General features: G+C 43.7%; 1 protein-coding gene across 5 annotated transcripts in view; it reads right to left on the reverse strand.

The window, feature by feature from the left end:
* DGKG (diacylglycerol kinase gamma) overlaps positions 1-5,276 on the reverse strand; it is a 153,786-nt gene extending 148,510 nt beyond the window's left edge. For all 5 annotated transcript variants that reach the window (XM_081235259.1, XM_081235256.1, XM_081235258.1 and 2 more), the window contains exon 1: positions 4,992-5,276. In XM_081235259.1, the coding sequence (XP_081091385.1) occupies positions 4,992-5,058 (67 nt within the window). In that variant the 5' untranslated portion in view covers positions 5,059-5,276. The remainder of the gene's footprint in view (positions 1-4,991) is intronic.
* Positions 5,277-22,308: the final 17,032 nt, after the last annotated feature.

A 22,308-nucleotide genomic window follows, 5' to 3' on the forward strand; every position in this document is an offset into this window, starting at 1 on the left:
GTCTAAACATAGAAACTAAGTATTGATAGGGCTAATGAAGGTCATTTAATCAACCAGACATCTGATGCTCTAACCTCCCCTCTAGTGTCTCAGCCAACTCGGCCCAGACAGTTCTAGGGAAAGGAAACTCAGTCACTTTGGGGTCCATTCTGCTCCATCTTGGACAGGTTTGACCATTAGGAATCATTACTAACACTAATACCATTAGTATTCCTTACTTTGAAGTCTTTCTTCTGATGCTTTCCTCCCATTAGTCCTAGGGCTACTTCTTGAAGCCATTCGAAATTAACTTCACTCCTTCTCCCCACAAGAGCACTGTAGCTATTCTAATACAGCTTAGCTCTCTCTCACCCTTCCCTGAGTCTTCCCCTTTCCAGAAAATACGCATAGTATTTTCATCCATTTTTCCACATCCAGGCTGTGAGGCCCCTCACGATGCTGCCGGCACTTCTCAAACCAGTTCTGGTTTGTCCATACCCACTGGAAACTGTGGTGCCCAGAAATAAATTCAGTTCTCTAGAAAGGTCTGATCAGGGTGGGATAGAAGGTGGATGTCGGTTTGCCTTACTAGAAACTATGAGTCTATTAATACATCCTAAGATCACAATTGATGATTTGTTTAAATAAAATAATGTGCATGTACTGAAAAGAAATCTCTGTAACCACTAGAAACCATGCTTCTGAAAAGTACTGGATGATTTGGGAACACCTCGTGACATACTGCGTGCTAGCTAGTCTCCAGAGATGGCTGCTGCCAACCGTCCTTCCTGCTGTGTGAGTCACTGTCCCATGAGATGTGGAGTCCATTCCTCCACCCCATCAAATCTGGGCCAGGCCTGTGACTGCTTTGACCAATGGAATGTGGAGAGAGTTACGTTCTAGCACCTCTAAGCCCAGGTGTTAAAAAGGCCTGCTGCTGCTTTTATGCTCTTGGAGCCTTGAGCCACATGTACAGAGTCCAGGCTACCCTGCTGGCAAGAGAGGCCACACAGAGAGGCCCTGGGAGATGAGAACGCACTTGGAGGAACAGGCTCCAGAGAAGAGCGCCGAGGTACCAGTGAGTGAGTGAATAGGCCATGCTGGGTCATGTGAGGCATCCCACCTGCAGCCCCAAACACTGTGGAGCAGGAACTAGACATCCTGCTGGGCCCTGTGCAGGGTGCCCGAGCCACAGAACAATGGGAACAAAACCAAAATGGTTGGGTTTGTTTTTTTTTTGCGGTACACGGGCCTCTCACTGTTGTGGCCTTTCCCGTTGCGGAGCACAGGCCCCGGACGCGCAGGCTCAGCGGCCATGGCTCACGGGCCCAGCCGCTCCGTGGCATGTGGGATCTTCCCGGACCGGCGCACGAACCCGTGTCCCCTGCATCGGCAGGTGGACTCTCAACCACTGCGCCACCAGGGAAGCCCCCAAAGTGGTTGTTTTAACCTATCAAGTTTTGAAGTTGTTTGGACATAGCGATAGATAACTGAAACATATTGTTAGGGTGAAGAAAACAGCATGCAAAATAGCCTAGCATGTTTGTTTTTTAAATATATATATATGTATTTATGTGTAGGTGCATGTGTAGTTTGATATTTATTTTCATACACAAACACACTAGTTGTGGTTTTCACTGGGAGATAGGATCATGAGTGTCTTTAATTTCATCTTTTCCCTTTTCAAAAATTTTACACTTGTTTTTATTTTGTAACAGAAAATTCTTAAACTGTCACATTATCCTTTGGACAAGCACTTTACAATCTTAATTCACATTAACTTTACTGTTGATTATATATACATAATAAATATATATTTTATCTCTGAGAGTATTTTAACATGGCTTCTCCCCAGAGAAGTGGCAGGGTTTATGACATTTAAACAGGACATACAAAAAGCCTCTTGTCCTGAAAGTCTTGGCCTCTCCCATCCGGAACTGCACTGGAGAAAGTTCTCAATTCTCAGGCTGTATACTTCAGTTATTTCGCTACTGTAAAGCTACTGTTTTTGTGGTTATGGAAGAGTGGTTGCTATGGCAATGCAATCTGACTGAATGCCAGAATGCGTCTAAAGCTGGTAGAAGTGCCTTTTTCAGGGTTTCCTCTGAGGATTAATCATTTTCCAAGAATTGTATCTTCTTTTCCTCTCCTGTTAGAAATGGTGCCGGAGCACCTCATCCAGTCCTGGGACACGGACAAAATGAGGATGGGTCCAAGAAAGACAAAGCTATGGTTGGAAAAAAAGACCACAGAGGAGCCATTTCCTACCAAATACTCGGGTTTCTTTCCACCCCTCCCTCCTTGACTGCTTTGCCACATTTGGACCTCTCTGTCTTCACTTTCCACAGATTCTCAGGCTTTGAGGTATCTTTGCTGGCTTCCTTTCATTCCACAAGTTGTGAGGAACTTCCACAGCAATTTCCCACACGTTAGCATTTGTTCATTGCCACATTCCCCATCTTAGCTCTGTGCCTCAGCTCAAACGAGACTTCATTCAAAGGACCTGCCTGCCTTCCCTGCCCTGGCAGCTTCTTCATCCAGGCCACCTTGCACATAGCCACCAGATTCATGACTCTACATTTTGCCACCTTAGTCCAAATGCCATGCCTTGACATGTGGGGCCCAAGGCCTGCGGCTACCCACATCCCTCCCATGTCCTCCTCCCCACCCTCCTGCTGCTTCTCTCCATCTAGCTCAGAAGCTCTCCTTACCACCCCATAGCCACCTTCTCCCTTTGTGCCACCTTTACCTTTGCTTCCACACTTTGTATCCCTCCCCCCACCATCTACTACTCACATTTTAAATTTCTTTTCTCCACAGAGTTCATCCAGCTAAATCCTCTGTTATGAGTTAAGTTGTATCCCCTGCAAATTTATACACTGAAGTCCTAATTCTCCGGTACCTCAGAGTGTGACCTTATTTGGAAACAGGGTCATTTCAGAGGTAATTAATTATTGGTAAGATGAGGCCTTACTGGAGTAGGGTGGGTCCAATCCAAAATGACTGTGTCCAGACATTAAGAACAGACTTCTGGTTGCCAAGGAGAAGGGGGGTTGGGGGAGGGATGGACTGGGAGTTTGGGGTTAATAGATACAAACTGTTATATACAGAATGATAAATAACAAGGTCCTACTGTACAGCACAGGGAACTATATTCAACATCCTGGGATAAACCATAATGGAAAAGAATGCAAAAAAGAATGTATATATGTGTATAACTGAGTCATTTTTCTGTACAGCAGAAATTAACACATTGTAAATTAACTATACTTCAATAAAAAAATAAATTAAAGAAGTAAGGACAAAAAAAGAAAAAAGAAGACTGTGTCCATATATTGATAAAAAGGGAAATTTGGACACTGAGACACGTGTACAGGGGAGAGTCCCATGTGAAGGCTACAGAAGACAGTCATCGTAAGCCAAGGAGAAAGGCCTGGCGCAGATCCTTCCCTCACAGCCCTCAGAAAGAACCAACCTTACCAATACCTTGATTTTGGACTTCTGGCCTCCAGAACTGTGAGAGACTTTCTGTTGTTCTAAGCCACTCATATCAGTTTCCCCCAGCTCTAAATTCCCCTCTCATTTGTGCACTCCGTTTAGCCATCTCTGCCAGAGGTGCTTCCCTGCTGTCTTAAACCTGCTCTCTGCTTGTATCACAAGTGCATATCTGACTCCCTAACAAGATTCAGATTCCTCAGGTGAAGCCTAATCTCTCTGCTTCTTTTTCATCCCTGACAGGGCCTGGTACTTTGCTGACCTACGGAGTAGGCTGAATTCGATGGAGTTTACCCTGGAGGATGATTCCTTGCTCCCTGTCAATACACTGCAGAGTTTCTCTAAACCTATGGCGGTCAGACAGGAGGCCATGGGCTCCAGGTCACCAAGGAGAGATGGACCAGTAGCCCTACAGGGGGAGCACGTGTAGTCATGGGGTGGGCGTGCGGCCGTGGGGATGGGGGACTGAAGGGTGGGGTGGGTGTTAGGACTGTCGTATCACAGAGAGCAAGAGCCAGAGCTGGCATGAGCCCGGCCCCCAACTCCCAGGCCAGTGGAGGGGCTGCCTGCCCTGTGGGAGGGGGCAGGCTGCCTACAGGGCATTCGGAGGACCAGCTGGGCATGCTCTGTAGGGCAGGTCAAATGCGCTACAGGCCTAGTGACTTACAAAAGCGCCAGCACGATCAACGTGAAGGGAGAGGGTTAGGACGACGAGGTGGGGTTGGCAGTGCAGCTGAGCGCTCTGCCAGACAGAGGGCTCTGCGAACATCGGTGCCGTTGTACAACCAGGACGGGCACTGTGTGTGTGCAGAGTGCAGCGGTCAGCCCGGGCAGACTCCTGTCACCAGTCAGGATTAGGAGTGGCCTGCGGGGGGCATGGCCGTGGGCCTCGCCACCACTGTGGCTTGATGCACTGAAACTGTTCCTGGGTGCAACTAGTGAAACCAAGAGCTCCACGCAAAAGCCCAGGTTTTTCCAGAGCAAAGTCGAGAAAGAGACACCCATCAGAATTCCGTATCTTGCTGAAAGAAGGCATTGGGTCCAAACACAAGAGTATATTAAAGCAAATGACTGAGTGACATTGTAACCAAGCAGCCTGCAGCCCTTCAAAAGTCCTGCTATAAAGAGGTTTTGATGACCTGGGGAAATTCTTACAATATTACACGAGGTGAAAAATGCAGACTGAAAAGAAAAAAGGTATATTCAGGAACTCAACCACGTACAGCAATATGCACAGGATGCATCCAAAACGTTCATAGAGTTTAGCTGTGATTTTTAACCTACTTTTTATTTTCCTTCCCTGTATATTCCAAATTTCTAGGGTGAGCATGTATCATTTATAGAGTATAAAGATAATTGTGTTTTTATGTTTAAAGACACAAATTCTATTTTTATAAGGAGGTATAAGCTGACCTCATTCTCTGTGCTTTGCAATGATTATACAACTCTGCTCTCCAATAACGCTCTCCCCAACCAAGAGGAAATCCCACCCCAGATGCGTCAATCCATTTACTCACATTCTGCATATTTCTGGAGTTGGCCAAATTCTTCTGGAGTGAGGGAGACCCACCGTTCTTCACTCATCTTTCCTGGGTGTGTGCGCTTGAGGCTAGGGAGAGAGTTTTGCTCACCAGGCTGTAGCCAAGGCCCAGCCTAGGGCCTGGCTCATTGCAAGTACACAATGGACAAGTCCTTCAGGAGATTTCTCGAGGACCCAAGTGTCTATGGCAGCAGCGGACACTGTTTAGCAGCTGAGAGACCTCTGCTATTCCTAAGGCAACATCCTTCTATCTGTAGTCACGGTAAATTCAGAAATCCTTGCTTTTCCTGGGCAGGAGTAGAAAAGACATTGGGAATGAGAATGTTAGAATACGTAAGTCATCTTTTCTTGTAAAGAAAAAAAAAACCCCAAATGTTCTTTGCTGAAAGCTCTATAGGAGACAGTGGTTCTCAAGGTTGGGGGAAGCCACCTGAGGGAATTCAGAAAAGGACATACAGACGAGAGCAGCACAAGTCCAGACAGCTGTCTGGCTGGAGTGGGGGTTAGGTGATCTGTATGAAGAGGCAGCCATACTCCCAAACTCTGGAAAATTTTAAATGTGTCTCATGAGAGGTGGTATTAGGGCCACCTAAGGGCATCCTCTAGTCATGAAAATGCCTCAGGCTGTAGGTGTCTCATGAGTAAGTACAGGACAGTAGCTCATGTGGCATGATTTGAAAGGGAAGCCAGTCTCTCCTCCACTGATTTCTAAATTCCACTATTAGAGTTGCTTACCTTCCTTTTATGAGGCATTGAGTCACTCTGGAAATTCAAATACCACTCCCCTCAAGGCTGGCTAACATCCTAGTGACTGAAGCAGTTTTCTTTCCTCTCAGAACCATAAAAATATGATTAAAGGGAAGGCCTGCTGGTTCCATTGTGGAGAGCCTGAGGGAGGGAGGGAGGGAGGGAGGAGGTGGATTCAGACAAAAACTTGGCATCTTTTCCTTTGAGCCCCTCCTAGCATGGTGGCTCTATCAGTCCTACCATCAGTCATTAAATCAGTTTAATGAGTTGTGAAATTAATGGGGTGTGCTATTCTAAAAACACATAATACAATAGCACAGAAGGAAACAAAATGAGGTGGAATTGAAAATAAGAGTGCATCTCTTTTCAGTTATACATACATGTATACACCTATCATAATATAAAGTGTATTTCTTATTCTAGGTTAAGGTTAAAAAAATGTTGAAAAGTCATCAACCTCATAGGACAAGGAATAAAGACCAATGTTACCAAAAAACAAGCTCAGTTTTAATAAAAGAGAATCCATCGTAGAGAGACTTGAAGGCAAGTCTGGGAGTCTGGAGCATATGAGGAATGGTGGAGGGGTGGCAGATCTGGACAGTTCTCTGCAGTGGCAAATAGACTTGGTTGGTGTGGACCTGGAGGGTTGAACTAGAGCTGAGGGAAAATGCTGGAGGGAGATCTTCTGTAAGGAGATCCTCTGTAAGGAAGACCTTCCATCAGTCAGCACTCTAACAGTAGAAGGAAATGCATGGCAAGGGAGTGAGATGCCTGCATCTTTGGGAGCATCCAAATTCTAGTTTCTCTCCTTGAAAGGTCTAATTTTCGGGGCTTCCCTGGCAGTCCAGTGGTTAAGATTTGGCGCTGCCACTGCAGGGGGTGAGGGTTCAATCTCTGGTCAGAGAAATAGGATCCCACATGCCGCAGGGAGAAAAAAAAAAGAAAAAAAAAAGTCATTCTCTTCTTAATCCACTGGCCAACTGGATTCTGCTCCTTAGCACCTGCTCTTGCCAAGGTTTCCAGTGTGAAACTTAAAAAAGGGAAACCTCACTAAGATGGAGGCAGGAGGTCAAAACAGGAAGCTCTCACACAGTAATACTGATGTCAATTGCAGGAAGAACTGTCAATTATACACCCCAACAGAAGACTCATCAACAGGAAAGAATCATCGATTACGGCCCCAATAGGAAAAGGTGTACATTGTATGCCTAGAAGAAATCTACTACCCTAGCAATTCAACCAATGAGTAACTGTCATCACCCTGAGCTCTCACTTTTGTCCAATGGACTTTTATTCAAAACATCTCCTCCCAACTTCCTCCTTTTTTTTCTATAAAATAACATTCCTCTTTGTTTTTTGGACTTGCCTATGGCATTTGCTATAGCTTGCTTGTTCTGAATTGCAATTCCTCTGTTATTCCCAAATAAACCCAGTTTTGCTGTAAAATAACTGGCTGTTTTATTTTTAAGGTCAAAACCAGTAACCCAGTTGTCAAATCCAACAGGCACCTTTCAGGCCTTCTTTGCTTTATTTGCTCTCCATGCAGCCTTGGCCTTTGCAGAAAACAACCCCCTGGAAACTCTTTTATCTTTGTAAGTGTTCCTCCTCAGTCTCATTCCACTTTTTCTTTTGCCATTGTTAAATACTGGGTGTTTCCACAATCCTATCCTCAGCCCTCTCCTCACATTGCACCCTTTCCCTCAGGGATCTCATCCACTTCCACAGCTTCAATGACTCCCAGGCATGCTGCTCCAGCCCTGCACTCTCCCTTCAATCCAGATCTGCATATCCAACTGTCTACTGTGACTCCCTTCTATGTCCCAAACTACCTTGAATCGGCACCTTTCCATGCCCCCAACCTGCCCTTCCTCTGTATTCTGGTCATGCCCAAGAAGAGACAATACTCAGGCCAGAGGCCTGAGGCTGAACCTAAGCTCCTCACCCTTTCTCTCCTGTCAAACCCAGGCACCAGTCTGGGAGTGTGACTGTCCATTGTGTGTTCCCTCCTCTCCATGATGCCAGGTGGCTTGTTAACTCAGACCCTCATCTGCCTGGTGTCTGACAACAGCCTCCTGCTGGTCTGCCTGCCTTGGGTTTTGCGTTCTTCCCCTTGGTCTGCTCTAAATTGCCAACCAAATCACATCTTTCCCAGTAATAAAATTCTTCAGTGGTTTCTATTGCCTATAGAATAGAAGGTAATCTTCTTTTCATGATACACAAAGCTCTTTATGATTTGGCCTCTGATTATCAATTCAGTCCAAAATCAGGACCTTTAGAAACATTTTCCACCATACAAGGGAATTCAGCATTGCAACTGGTATTAACACTGCTGCCAGACACATTTTATACTGTTCTCTATGCTTTACATATATTATCTAATTTACTCCTCATAACAACCATGTAAATTAAGCATTGCCTTCCCTATTTTTAGACAAGAAATATGAGGCAAGATGCTTAGTAAATATGGTGAGGATAAAGAAGGAACCCCCCAATGCTTTTGTTTAAAAATGCCTCTCTGATTTTATCATTCTGCACACTTTCAGAAGCTCAGAACTCTAAGAGGACCCAGAGACACACAACGCGATAGAACACCACAGAACTTGAAGTCAGAAGGCAGGGGATTTGAGTCCTGACTCTGCCTCTTATAACTATTTGACTTTAAACAATTTTTTCATTTCTTGAATCTTGGTTTCCTCATCTTAAAGATGGGAATAACTAATAAAAAAATCTGAGTTAGGGCTTCCCTGGTGGCGCAGTGGTTGAGAGTCTGCCTGCCGATGCAGGGGAAACGGGTTCGTGCCCCGGTCCGGGAAGATCCCACATGCCGCGGAGCGGCTGGGCCCGTGAGCCATGGCCGCTGAGCCTGCGCGTCCGGAGCCTGTGCTCCGCAACGGGAGAGGCCTCGACAGTGAGGGGCCCACATATCGCAAAAAAAAAAAAAAAAAAAAAAAAAATCTGAGTTAGTATTAGGATTGAGTTAATATATGCAACAAACAAACAAACCACCCCCCCAAACCCCACCTAACATAATGCCTATCACACAATGGATACTCAATAAATAATTATTATCATCCTATTGCAAATACAACACTTAGCAATATGACAATCAGCTGACAGCATTTGGGTGCTTTGTGCTGTAACATAGATTTATGAACTTGATCTCATCCTGCTTCAGGTTGCTGTAATTTTGTAATTACTCATCAAACTTTTATCCACTAGTTTTAGCACCCACTGATGATTCTTTCCTGGATTAATTATTACTATGATAGTGAATTTCTAATTCCATCCTCCCTTCTATATTAGTTGGGATTCTACTGTGAGGGAGAGTTTTCCCTTCTTTATACTATACTATACTTTATACTATAAATACTACATATACTATAAATATATAAAATGTTTATATAAATATACATAATAAACACATAAGTATAAATGTGTATTACTTTTACATATAATATATATTTACTTATATTCATGGACTTTTACTTTATTCAATGGCTTATAATCCATTACCATCGTTATTTGTTTTGATTTTCAAATTGTCCCAGATTTGGCCAGAGCAAGCTCATTCAATATTCAAATATTGAAAATTCAGTATTTCAAGATCATCTTTTTCTTCCTCAGTACTGTCCTGAAATCAGTCATTTTCCCAAAGATCCCTGATTCTTTCTAGTGGGGAATGGTTTTTGAAACCAAGGTTTGGGTACTAGGTATGCTCATTGCTACTGGGGTGTCACTACTTCTAGGCCCTGTCAGGGACAGAGCTAGGAAATATATTCACATGTACACACATATCTCATCTCTGGCTATCTATCTATCTTCCCGTCCATCCGTCCATCCATCCATCCATCCACCCACCCATCCATGTTAAAAACCCCAAGTTCATACTCATACACTCTGTCGTTCCATATTGTTAAACTCCCTTCTCCAACAAACTCTGTTTCCATTATCTACAATGTGCTTATTTTCTCAACCCTAAAATATACAGAAAGTAGTTTCGGAAGTGCTAGCCACATCTCTGTGAAAAATAGAGTTCAAGATTTATTTATAGTTCCTTTGTCTTCATCCAACTGCATATCCTCAAAGGACTATTTTCAAAAGTTACTTAGGTTAGTTCTTTCCCACTCCCATTCATTCCTGTTTGTATTTCACTGTAGGGTTTTCCTCCATTCCCACTGATTCTTTTTTAGTATGGTTTCAAAAGTCAGAACTATATAAAAAAGTTTCTTCAGAGAAGCCTTGCTTTCCCCCGTTCCCTTTACTCTGTTCCCATCCCCCTCCATAATTATCTTCTTTTCCCTACCCCATCCTTATGTTTTCTAGTTTATTCTTCCTGCTTATTTTCACATCATTGAGCAGATATATGGATATTTTCTTATGTCCCCTTCTTTACCTACAAAAGGTAGCACATTGTAGATTGTCTTTTGCACATTGTTTTTTTCACTTAACAAAATGTCCCATGAATCACTCCATATCTGTTCATAGATATCCTCCTCATTTAGAACCAAATTTGACTCCAGCATTTACCTGCTTAAAACCCTTCAGAGGCCTCCATTGGCTTCCAGGATTAAAGGCAGGTTCTTTGGCCAGTTGCAGATCCTTCATCTGGGGCACAGCTCACCTCCCCATCCTAACTCAAATGACCTCCGGCTCCACATGTCCCACGTTACAGCCAAGTCAACCTACTGTGTACTCCTAGCACCTAGCAAAGTATTTGGCACATGGTAGGACCTCATAAACGTTAGTTAAGGGACTGACAAACACACCATGCCTTTAATCTACCTGGAATTCCCTTCACTCCTTCCTTCCCATAACAAACCACTACTCATATGTCTGGCTGCAGATACAAAGGTCACTATAGTTTTTTTGAACTCTTTGAGCAAACCAAGCTGTTCTCCCAGCTGCATTCCCATAGAACACATATATTGTCTATATTTTCCTGTTGTAGTAGCTGACAGTCCCATGTGGGAGACAGACACCTGAACAGATAATTAACACACAGCTGGTAAGAGGAGTGGTACAGATATATACAGGGAACTATGGGTCTAGCTACTGTGTCTGTAGCAGGCACAGGGCAGGTGGAAAGATTCCTGAAGTTGAGAAGGAGTACCAAGGTAAAGAGGTATATGTTGCAATAACTAAACAATTACTCCTATTATTATCATTGCTGCTCCACTGCAGCTCAGTGCTTGGCTTCATAGTGGAAGAAACTGCACCATTCTTTTTTAAAATTTTATTTTATATTAGAGTATATTGATTTACAATGTTGTGTTAGTTTCAGGTGTACAGCAAAGTGATTCATTTATACATATACATATATCCATTCTTCTTCAGATTCTTTTCCCATATAGGTTATTACAGACCATTGAGTAAAGTTCCCTGTGCTATACAGTAGGTCGCTGTTGATTATTGATTTCATATATAGTAGTGTGTATTTGTTAATCCCAAACTCATAATTTGTCCCTCCCTCCATGTTTCCCCTTTGGTAACCATAAGTTTGTTTTCTAAGTCTGTGAGTCTGTTTCTGTTTTGTAAATAAGTTCATTTGTACGATTTTTTTTTTAGATTCCACATATAAGTGATATCATATGATATTTGTCTTTATTCGTCTGACTTACTTCAGTTAGTATGATAATCTCTAAGTCCATCCATGTTGCTGCAAATGGCATTATTGCATTTTTTGTGGCTGAGTAATATTCCATTGTATGTACCACATCTTCTTTATCCATTCCTCTGTTGATGGCCATTTATGTTGCTTCCATGTCCTGGCTATTTAAATAGTACTGCAATGAAATTGGGGTGCCTGTGTCTTTTCGAATTATGGTTTTCTCCACATATATGCCCAGGAGTGGGATTGCTGGATCATATGGTAGTTCTATTTTTAGTGAAAATGTACCATTCTTTTTGTTTGTTTGTTTTAGAATAAACATAATTCAGTGTTTTTATTCATATTTTTGAAGTTTGTCTGAAATGTATTAATAAACCTTTACATAACTTGAAGGTGTGGCATAAGGTTTGTTTTTTTTTTAATTTACACATTCAAGATTGAATAACAAGTGTATTAATATAAATTTTTTTCCTTTTCAAATATAACTCAAAACAGCTTTTATCCCAGTTTATTTCTCCATTTACTGGATGCATTTATGGAAGGCACATAACAGGTATTTTGTTTTCTATTATAGCAACTTAAATGTAGGTAAGACTTATATAAACCTACTTCGGTTATTTAAGGAAACTGGCAGATTTTCAAATAGTGCTACAAATTACTATGACACCAGATACTATGGGTACTTTGAGAAAGCCTCTTCTTAGGCCAAAGGATAATTATTTTGCATATCTTCTTATTTGTTAACTGTAGGCTGACAACATGTAGAAAACTTGAGCTTAAAAAAATTGCTTTGCGGGCTTCCCTGGCGGTGCAGTGGTTGAGAGTCCGCCTGCCGATGCCGGTGACACGGGTTCGTGCCCCGGTCCGGGAAGATCCCACATGCCGCGGAGCGGCTGGGCCCGTGAGCCATGGCCGCTGAGCCTGCGCATCCGGAGCCTGTGCTCCGCAACGGGAGAGGCCACAAGAGTGAGAGGCCCGCGTACCGCAAAAAAAAAATTGCTTTGCTGTTTGGGAGTATATACTATAATCACCCCCAGGCTATTATTTAAACCAGGGGCCTACTGCCTATAGGCCAAATCGGATCTGACACTTGTTTTTGTAAATAGCTTAGTGAAACTGCACCATTCTTAATTTCCATCAGGAAACACTGCCTGACTCTCCAGATGGTAACTGCTGACCATGCTCCCACGTGACAGTCCCCTCTGGCTTTCCATCCTTTTTTTTTTTTTTTTTTTTTTGCGGTACGCGGGCCTCTCATTGTTGTGGCCTCTCCCGTTGCGGAGCACAGGCTCCGGACGCGCAGGCTCAGCAGCCATGGCTCACGGGCCCAGCCGCTCCATGGCATGTGGGATCTTCCCGGACCGGGGCACAAACCCATGTCCCTGCATCGGCAGGTGGATTCTCAACCACTGCGCCACCAGGGACGCCCTGGTTTTCCATGCTTTGATAGAGATGATGGCTACTGCACAAGAGGGCTTGCTCCAGCTGACATCTCTTGGCATTTATCTTTCAGCAGCCTATCTTATCACTTCCCTCTTGGAGCCTCTTTGCAGTGCCAACAATCTTCTTATTACCACCCTGAACATCTTTGCTGACAGAAGAAAATGTAATAGGATCTTCTAAATAACATTCAGATTGGATATTGTCAGGCTCGGGTGGGAGAAGAGTGTTTTACATCCCTACAGCTATGCCACTCTTAGCACTTGCTTCAGCTCCCCTGGCCTCAGTTTCCTTGTCTAAAAATGAGGGGGTGGGAGTCATGGTTTTGAACACATTTCCTAGCTCTGCAATTTCATATACTGGATCAAATCCTATTTGTTCTGTACAGATGCTGGCATGGAAATCACAAGTCAGAAGGAAGATGGCAAATTCAATAGGTATTGGATTGCACCCCAGGTCTCTCTATTCATTCCAATGAATCAGCAATCGCCAATTATCCAGGAACAAACACCTCTTCATCTCCTCTTTGCTCTCATAAAAACATTAATTTATGAATATAGCATCAGATTGGGGGAGCTTGTTTATATGCGTCTGATGATTTATAACAGACCGTAAGGAGTATATTTTTTAAAGGGAAGAATCACTAAAAACTAGAAAGATACAAACCCCTCTCTCTTCCCAGACTTGTGACAAGTCACATCTTGGTAACTGTCCCATCTCTGGGCTTTCGCTCTTGCTGATCCTTCTTCAACTCTGCAACTCCTGTTCAGCCTTTGGAGTTCAGTTCAAGTATCACCTACTCTAAGAAGCTCCCTTTAATTGCTTGGACGGGGCTGGACATATCTTATCTGCTATCCAATAGCTCCTTGGGCTTTTCTCCATTGCGGCACTCGCCACACTGCAGTGTACTTGCCCACTCTTTCCTGCGAGACTGAGCTCCTTCCGGGTGGAAACAGTGTTCTGCCCACTTTGTAGCTCTAGTTATTAGAGGACTTCTAAGGGTTCATTTCTTGACCACTAGAAAAGTGGTTCTCAACTTTTTTTGACTGAGACTGTTTGCGTGGGGCAAAAGTCCTGCCACACCTGTTTGCACTTCCCAATAGAAAAAAGACTGGGTGCTAACAAAGAACTGGAGAGGAACAAAAGACACTAGTTGGCGTAAAATTGATAATATTAGTTCTGCGTCACTTATAATAAAAAACATGAATTGGTGTATATATTTTGACATTAAAGTAATTACCCATAAATGTATAACTATAAACTATAATCTATAAACTTATAATAGTCACTTTATTAGGCTTAACTTACAGTATGTTAGGGGTTAACTTGCTTGAATTCATCAATGAACTGTCACTTTTGTCATAGTCTATTACATTGATGGTTCATGCCTCCTGATATTCATGTCCTTTTTATTCTCTACCCCTTGAGTCTGGGCTGTGCCTGTGACTTGCTTTAACTTGCAGTAGAAGTGATGTTGTGGCAGTGTTAGGCCTAAGACTGAAGGCCTGACAGCTTCCACTTTTGTGCTCTTGGAAGCACTGGACTGCCATGTCAGTTCAGCCACCTTGCTGGAGAGATCACAGAGAAACCATGTGGACAGAGGGAGGAGAACCAAGCAACCCAGCCGATGATGACACCTGAAGCCCCTGTGGTGAGATCCCAGTCAAGCCATCCAGCCAGCACGCAGTCATGTAAGCCACCCTAGCTGTGATGCCGGACATGAAGCCACTTTGCATTTTACAGCTTTAGTAGACATGATGTGGAGTGGAGATAAGCTGTCCCCGCTGAGCCCTGCCCAAGTTCTGGTTGCACAGAATCATGCAGAATAATAAAATAACGGTTGAGCCACTACGCTTTAGGATAGTTAGTTATGCAGTCATAAATAACCAAAACAACTAAAGAAGCATGTTTGGGTTCAGATTACATATGTATCTGTTTAGCAAGAGAGTATGCATGATTCATGCTTGAACTGCAGCTTGCTCATCTCTTAAAAATCTAGTAACTGGAAAATTATAGGCCTAAAATACCTTTGATGCAAATATGTATCACTGCATGCTTTCGGGTTAACCAAATATCCTCCACAAACTAATGTGATAATGATGAAGTTAAATGAACTACCATTTCTAATTAAAAAGCAAGAATAGCAGTAGCTGAACACCACAACCAACTCAGAACAAGTCTGACACTGCAATGATAACAGCATGACTTTCCCCCAGGTCACAGGATTCTCGAACCATCTGGCTGAGTGAGGAGCCAGTAGCTGCTGAACATTTAAAAGCAGCTTGACTTCACAGATAACCCAGTTAGAGCCCCTGGAGAACTTGGTAATGACCTAATTTGATTTCATGAATAGCAAATACGAGTAATCCCTAATAACTCATTTAGTAAATTACCAATATATAAGTCCTTACACAAACATAAAAATAAAAGCCTTGGATTTGTGTGCTACCCATAAGAATTCAGAGAAGACTTGCATTTGAGGATTCTGCATCCCATTAGTGGTCTCAGAGTGAACATGAGAAGCCCTGCTCTGGCAGAGGTGTGAAAATGTCAGGCTGAACAGAGCTGCCCAGGTGCAGGGGACTGGTAGCCAGGAGAGGCATGCAGTCTCCCAGGAGAGGCATGCAGTCTCCCGGGAGAAGCTGAGAACTGCTACTTGAGGGGCTGCCTTTGGTACAGGCAGGCAGTGTCAGACTGGGGAGTGTTTAAATCCCAGGGCCATCACAGCTCAAGTGGGCTCATTCATTCACTTATTTGTTCACCTGTTCTACAAGTCATTAAAATAGAAGCCATAACAGCAAACTTCATTTATAGACTATCACACATCTGGTGCTTTGCACACTGCACCTGTAACAGTCACCATCCCCTGAGAGGAAGGTATTTTGATGCCCATTTTACAGCTGTAAAAACAGCCCCAGAGTGATTTTCTTAAGTTCATCTATCAGTAAGTGACAGAACTGGTATTTGAACTCAAGTCTGTTTAGTTCCAAAGCCCATGGTCTTTCTTTTACCATAACACCTCTGGATGAATACCTATTGAGTACCTAAGTGCCAGGTCCTGTGCTAAGTGCTGATACCATCAATAAACCAACTATGGAGAGCCTAAATCCTCATCCTCAAACTGGAAGGTAAATTAGAAGCCAGAGGAAAAACCATGGCATGCACCTGGAAAGCCAATATTATTTGAGGGGAAAAACAGCTACATTATATTAAACATGAACAGAGAATGGCATAGAATGCAAAATATTCAGGAAGTTTGAGGTAAAACATGAGACTCTGGAAAAAAATAAAGTTCTTGCCCTGGGGCCACCTTTGCTCTCAAAAATGTGGGAGAGTGTTCACTTGGCTCTGCCATTAGGGGCACGCTACAGAGGAAATGCTAAAGAAGTGGGGCTATAAACATCAGGACCAAGGTCCGATTCTGGACTCCAGAGCTGAGGGGCTGATGTATAGGGATAAGAGCATGAGAGGAGGCCTCCCTCACAAAACTAATGCCTGGGGAAAATGACTCACATCCAGTGTCAGGGAGCCTTCTTCCCGAAGCACCAAGCACAAGTCTGGCATTGGAATTAGAACAGAATTCAAATCTTGGCTCTACCACTTACTAGTAAGTGACATTAAACCAGTGTTCTTCCTCTCTAAATGGGTATAATAATAGTAGTAGTACATGTTTCACAGGGTTGTTATGGGAATTATTTGTATAATGTTTTATGAGTACCATAGCAAGCAAAATTTCCTATCAGTGGTTCTTAAAGTGTGGTCCTCACACCAGCAGTACTGGCATCACCTGGGACCATGTTAGAAAAGCAAATTCTCAGAACCCACCCCAGATCTACAGAAATTCAGGGTGGTCCAGCAATTTGTGTTTTATAGAGCCCTGGGGATTCTGATGCATGCCAGTGTTTATAAGCACTACCTTACATTAATGTAAGAGACAGAAAGAAGAAGAGAAGCTTGGACTATCTGCAGCTATTCCTTCTGCTTAAGGGGCCCTAAAGCAGACAGATTCTGGATCTCTCAAGTCAGTTCCACTTTCCCAAGGCAGGAGAACATTATTGGGAAGCCAGAGCCCCATGACTGTCAGATGTCTGTCATCCAGCCAAGCTCCTAAAATTCTCATGATAGGATTTATATTCCCTGGGGAATTTTCCTTTCTTTACAATCTGGATCTACGTTTCATACTCCTATCACATTTTGTGCCAAATATATAATCTTGAGAGGGCACAGAGCAGATAATAGGAGTTTCCTACCAAAAAGTGAAGGGCAAAACCCAACAAACAGAAAAGCCTGAGAGGGTGAGAAAAGGACAGCCCTATTCGTGCCACAGAGCATCCCTGTGTCAGGAATGGAATAGTCCCAGAAGAGACACCTCAAGATATGAGTATGGGGCTCGGGCAGAACTAGAAGAAGACAGCACTATAAAAATATCAGGTACTGTGGTGGCAGTGGTGTGGTGTGTGCATGTGTGAGTGTGTTAACAATAACCACAATAAAACCACACCACAGAGACAACGCTCAAGTTTAGAAGTGTGTGAAACCGCATTAAGCTTGGAAAGCTCCTGTGGGCCAGGAGGAGCTTGTGGTGAGCTGGTTGAGCATTCTCCACTTGATGAAGCTCTTGTGTTCTCCCCCCCGCCTCCTCTTCTACCCCTCCATCTCCATTCTCTAATTCTCCTTTCCTTTTCCTTCTCCCCACTTCCTGATTCCCATAACAATCTGAAGAACAGCTGCTATTTATTGAGAATCTACTGCCTTCACCACATTAATATAATCCTCAAAATAATCTTTCAAGGAATTATAATGCCACTGTATCTAGGATCAGACTCCTTGCAGGCAGCTAAGCCATTATTCAAACCCATGTCTGCCTGATGCAAAGCCCATACTTTCCCTGGCATCTGTGCTGGCTTTCAGACCTGGGAAAATTATTAATACTATCTCTAGATTACAGACTGCCTGAGGATCAATTTTCTGGCTCATTTCAGGAACCTAGGATTTAGTTTATAGAAGACTCTGGGCAGTCATGTGCCTCTTCTTCCACCAACTCCACAGAGCAGCAATGTCCTTTGGGGAATTACATTAACTATGATTCAGCACCATGGACAACAGCACCCGGACATGGCTACACCTTATTCTGACCCCTGACAATATGTCCCTGGATGGCCCCCTCCACCTCAGAGGTGTCTAGCCCCCAATTTGAAAAACACCTTATTAATAATGGTTAACCTTTACAACATGTCAGACTGTCCTAAGCAATTTACATGACTTATCTGGTTAACTACTCCTAACAACCCTAAGAGGTAGATACAAATATGCCCATTTTAAAGATGAGGAAACTAAAGAACAGAGAGTTAAGTAACTTGTCCTAGGTCACACAGCTATGAACTGATAAATACAGGATTCAAATCCAGATAATCTGGGGGTGGTTCTTCACCATTATGCCATGTGACACAAAGATAAAAGGGACAATGAAATCATATGACAGCACTTGGCATTAGATAATCATCAAGAAAATACAAACATATTTGTAATAATTTAAAAACATTCTGATTCTGGCTCCCCTGGTGGTGCAGTGGTTGAGAGTCCGCCTGCCGATGCAGGGGACATGGGTTCGTGCCCCGGTCTGGGAAGATCCCACATGCCACAGAGTGGCTGGGCCCGTGAGCCATGGCCGCTGAGCCTGCGCATCCGGAGCCTGTGCTCCACAACGGGAGAGGCCACAATAGTGCGAGGCCCGTGTACCGCAAAAAAAAAAAAAAAAAAAAAAAAAAAATTCTGATTTGAATAAAAGCACAAAATCTAAATCTTTGCTCTTGCCACACAGTATCTGGTACCATTATTTTAGGCTGGGAAATGTCATTTGTTTTTATATTTAAATCATACTTCATTGGATAGAAACAATAATAAGGCATTATTGCCACCTTATCAAATTGTGAACAATTTTAAAATAGGGAACATCCTTGTTGCTAAGAAAGCAATGAAATAGAAACTCTCCTACACTGCTGGTATTGAAGTAAATTAGCCAAAATAACACTATATATCAATAGCCTCGAAATGTACATTTCTGTGTAATTTTACTTCCGTAAGTTTATCTTAAGGAAGTAACTATGGATTTTTGAGGTAGTGGTCAAGACGGTGGAGTAGGAAGACCCTGAACTCATCTCCTCCCATGGGCACACCAAAATTACAACTATTTACAGAGCAACTATTGATGAGAAAAACCAGGAAGACTAGCAGAAAACATCTTCTACAACTAACTATATGGAGAGGGAACCACAATGAGACAGGGAGGAGGGACGGAGATGCGGTATGGTCAAGACTCATACCCCTCAGTGTGTGACCCACAAACGAGAGGATAATTACAATCACAGAGGTTCTCCCCAGGGAGCGAGTAGTCTGAGCCACACATGAGGGTCCCCAGCCTGGGGGGTCCTGCACTGAGAAGATGAGCCCCCAGAACATTTGGCTTTGAAGGTGTCGGGGCTTACTTTTGGGAGATCCAGAGGACTATGGGAAATAGAGACTCCACTCTTAAAGGGTGCACACAAAACCTCACTTGCCCTGGAACCCAGGGCAGAAGCAGTAATTTGAAAGAAGCCTGGGTAAAACCCACTTACTGATCTTGGAGAGCCTCCTGGAGAGGCAGGAGGCAACTGGAGCTCACCCTAGGGACATAGACACTGGTGGGAGCCATTCTGGGGGGCTTGTTCTACCACATGGACACTGGCGCTGGCAAGGGCCATTTTGGAATCCTCCCTCTATCTTATTAGTACCAGGACCCAGTCCCACCCACCAGCTTTTCAGTCCCAGTACTGAGATGCAACCAGCTGGGGAGAGATACAGCCCCAATCATGAGCAGGCCTGCTGCCTTAAGACCCCCTGAGCCCACAGCTGTCCCAGGACTGCCTCTGTCCACTAGAGGGCCCAGGACCTGGCCCTGAACACCAGTGGGCCAGCACTAGCCCAAGGATCCAGCTCTACCTACCAGTGGGCTGGCACTAGTCCCAGGACCTTGCCTCACCCACCAGTGGGCAGGCACCAGCCCCAGGAGCACTGCAGCCCTGCAGCCTGCCATACCAGGACACAGCCCACCCATCAGCAGGCCAGCACTGGGCCCACTGGGCCCCAGCCCTGCCCACTAGCGGGCAAAGTAAGCCACCACTAGCTCTGGGACACCTTGGGTCTCTCAGCCAGCCACCTGGGGAACCAGCCCCATCCACCAGTGGATTGACACCAGATTTGGGACACCTTGAATATCACGGTCAGCCGTATCAAGAACTGGCCCTGCCCACCAGCAGGCCAACACTAGATCTGGGACCCACAATTACCTATTCCAGAGCTCAGCTCCACCCAACAGTAGGCCAGCACTAGCCCTGGGAAATCCCAGGGCTCCAAGCCAGCAGCCTCATGACCCGGCCCCACCCACCAGTGAACAGCAGCCTCTGCACAAGGCAGGGCCTGGCAAGCAGCTGGATGGGGAGCCAGCCATGCCGACCAGACCACCCATTAGTCAGCCTACCACAACGGAAGGACCCATGCAGCCCACATAGGGGGCACCCCTAGAGCATATAGTTCTGGTGACCAGAGGGGAGTGAGCTGCTAGGACACACAGGATGTCTCCTACAAAAGGCCACTTCTCCAAGGTCGGGAAAAATAACAAATACCAGATTCATAGAAATAAAAACAGCAAATTAGGCAAAATGAGGCAACAGAGGAGTAGGTTCAAAACAAAGGAACAAGTTAAAACCCCAGAAGAAGAACTAAGTGAAGTGGAGAAAGGCAATCTACCCAATAGAGAGTTCAAGGTAATGAGCGTAAAGATGTTCAAAGAATTTGGGGGAAGAATGGATGAACAGAGTGGGAAGGTTTTAATAAAAAGAGTTAGAAAATATAAAGAAGAACCAAACAGAGGTGAAGAACACAATAACTGAAATGAAAAATACACAGAAGGAATCAACAGTAGATTAGATGAGACAGGTTAGTGGAAATCACTGAAGCTGAATAGAAAGAAGAATAAAAAGAAATGAGGACAGTTTAAGAGATTTTGGACAACATCAGATGTACTAACATTCACATTATAAGGGTCCCAGAAGGAGAAGAGAGACAGAAAGGGGCAGAGAACATAATTGAAGGCATAATAGCTGAAAACTTTCTTAACTTGGGAAGGGAAACAGACATCCAAGTCCAGGCAGCACAGAGAGTCCCAAAAAGGATCAACCCAAAGAGGACCACACTAAGACACACTGCAATTAAAATGGCAAAAATTAAAGATAAACTATTAAAAGCAACAAGGAGAAAGCAATGAGTTACATACAAAAGAACTTCTGTAAGGCTATCGGTTGACTTCTTAGCAGAAACTCTGCAGGCAGAAGGGAGTGGTATGATATATTTAAAGTGGTGAAAGGTAAAAACCTAAAACCAAAAATACTCTATCCGGCAAGGCTTTCATTCAGAATTGATGGGGAGATCTAAAGTTTTACAGACAAGCAAAAGCTAAAAGAGTTCAGCACCACTAAACCAGCTTTACAAGAAATGTTAAAGAGACTTCTCTAAGTGAAAAGGAAAAGGCCACAACGAGAAACATGAAGATTATGAAAAGAAAAACTCATCAGTAAAGGCAAATATACAGTAAAGGCAGTAAATCAACCATGTAGAGAGCTAGCAGAAATGTTAAAAGACAAAAGTAGTAAAGTCATCTATATCTGCAATAAGTAGTTAAGTGATACACAAAACAAAAATATGTAAAATATGTCAAAAACAGTAAACATAGAGGTAGTGAGTAAAAACATAGGTTTGTTAAAATGCATCTGAACTTAAGACATCAGCTACACAAAATAATCATATATATATATTGCTATGTACAGTGTGGGGAATAGAGTCAATAACTATGTAATATCTTTTTTTTAGAAATTTATTTAATTAATTAATTAATTTATTTTTGGTTGTGTTGGGTCTTTGTTGCTGTGCACAGGCTTTCTGTGGTTGCAGTGAGTGGGGGCTACTCTTTGTTGTGGTGCGCAGGCTTCTCATTGTGGGGCACAGGCTCTAGGCACACGGGCCCTAGGCGCATGGGCTTCAGTAGTTGTGGCACACGGGCTCAGTAGTTGCGGCTCTTGGGCTCTAGAGCGCAGGCTCATTAGTTGTGATGCACAGGCTTAGTTGCTCCGCAGCATGTGGGATCTTCCTGGACCAGGGCTCGAACCCACATCCCCTGCATTGGCAGGCAGAGTCTTAACCACTGTGCCACCAGGGAAGTCCCTGTAATATCTTTATATAGTGACACATCATAACTAGACTTACTGTGGTGATCATTTTGAAATGTATAGAAATACCAAATCACTATGTTGCATAATAGGAACTAACATAGTGTTGCAGGTCCGTTATACTTCAAAAACAAACAAACAAACTCACAGAAGAAGAGATCAGATTTGTGGCTACCAGAGATGGGGGTGGGGGGAGGGGGAACTGGATGAAGGTGGTCAAAAGGTAGAAACTTCCAGTT

The sequence above is a fragment of the Mesoplodon bidens genome (assembly GCF_964165515.1).
Source record: "Mesoplodon bidens genome assembly, chromosome: 5".
NCBI classification, from domain to species: domain Eukaryota; kingdom Metazoa; phylum Chordata; class Mammalia; order Artiodactyla; family Ziphiidae; genus Mesoplodon; species Mesoplodon bidens.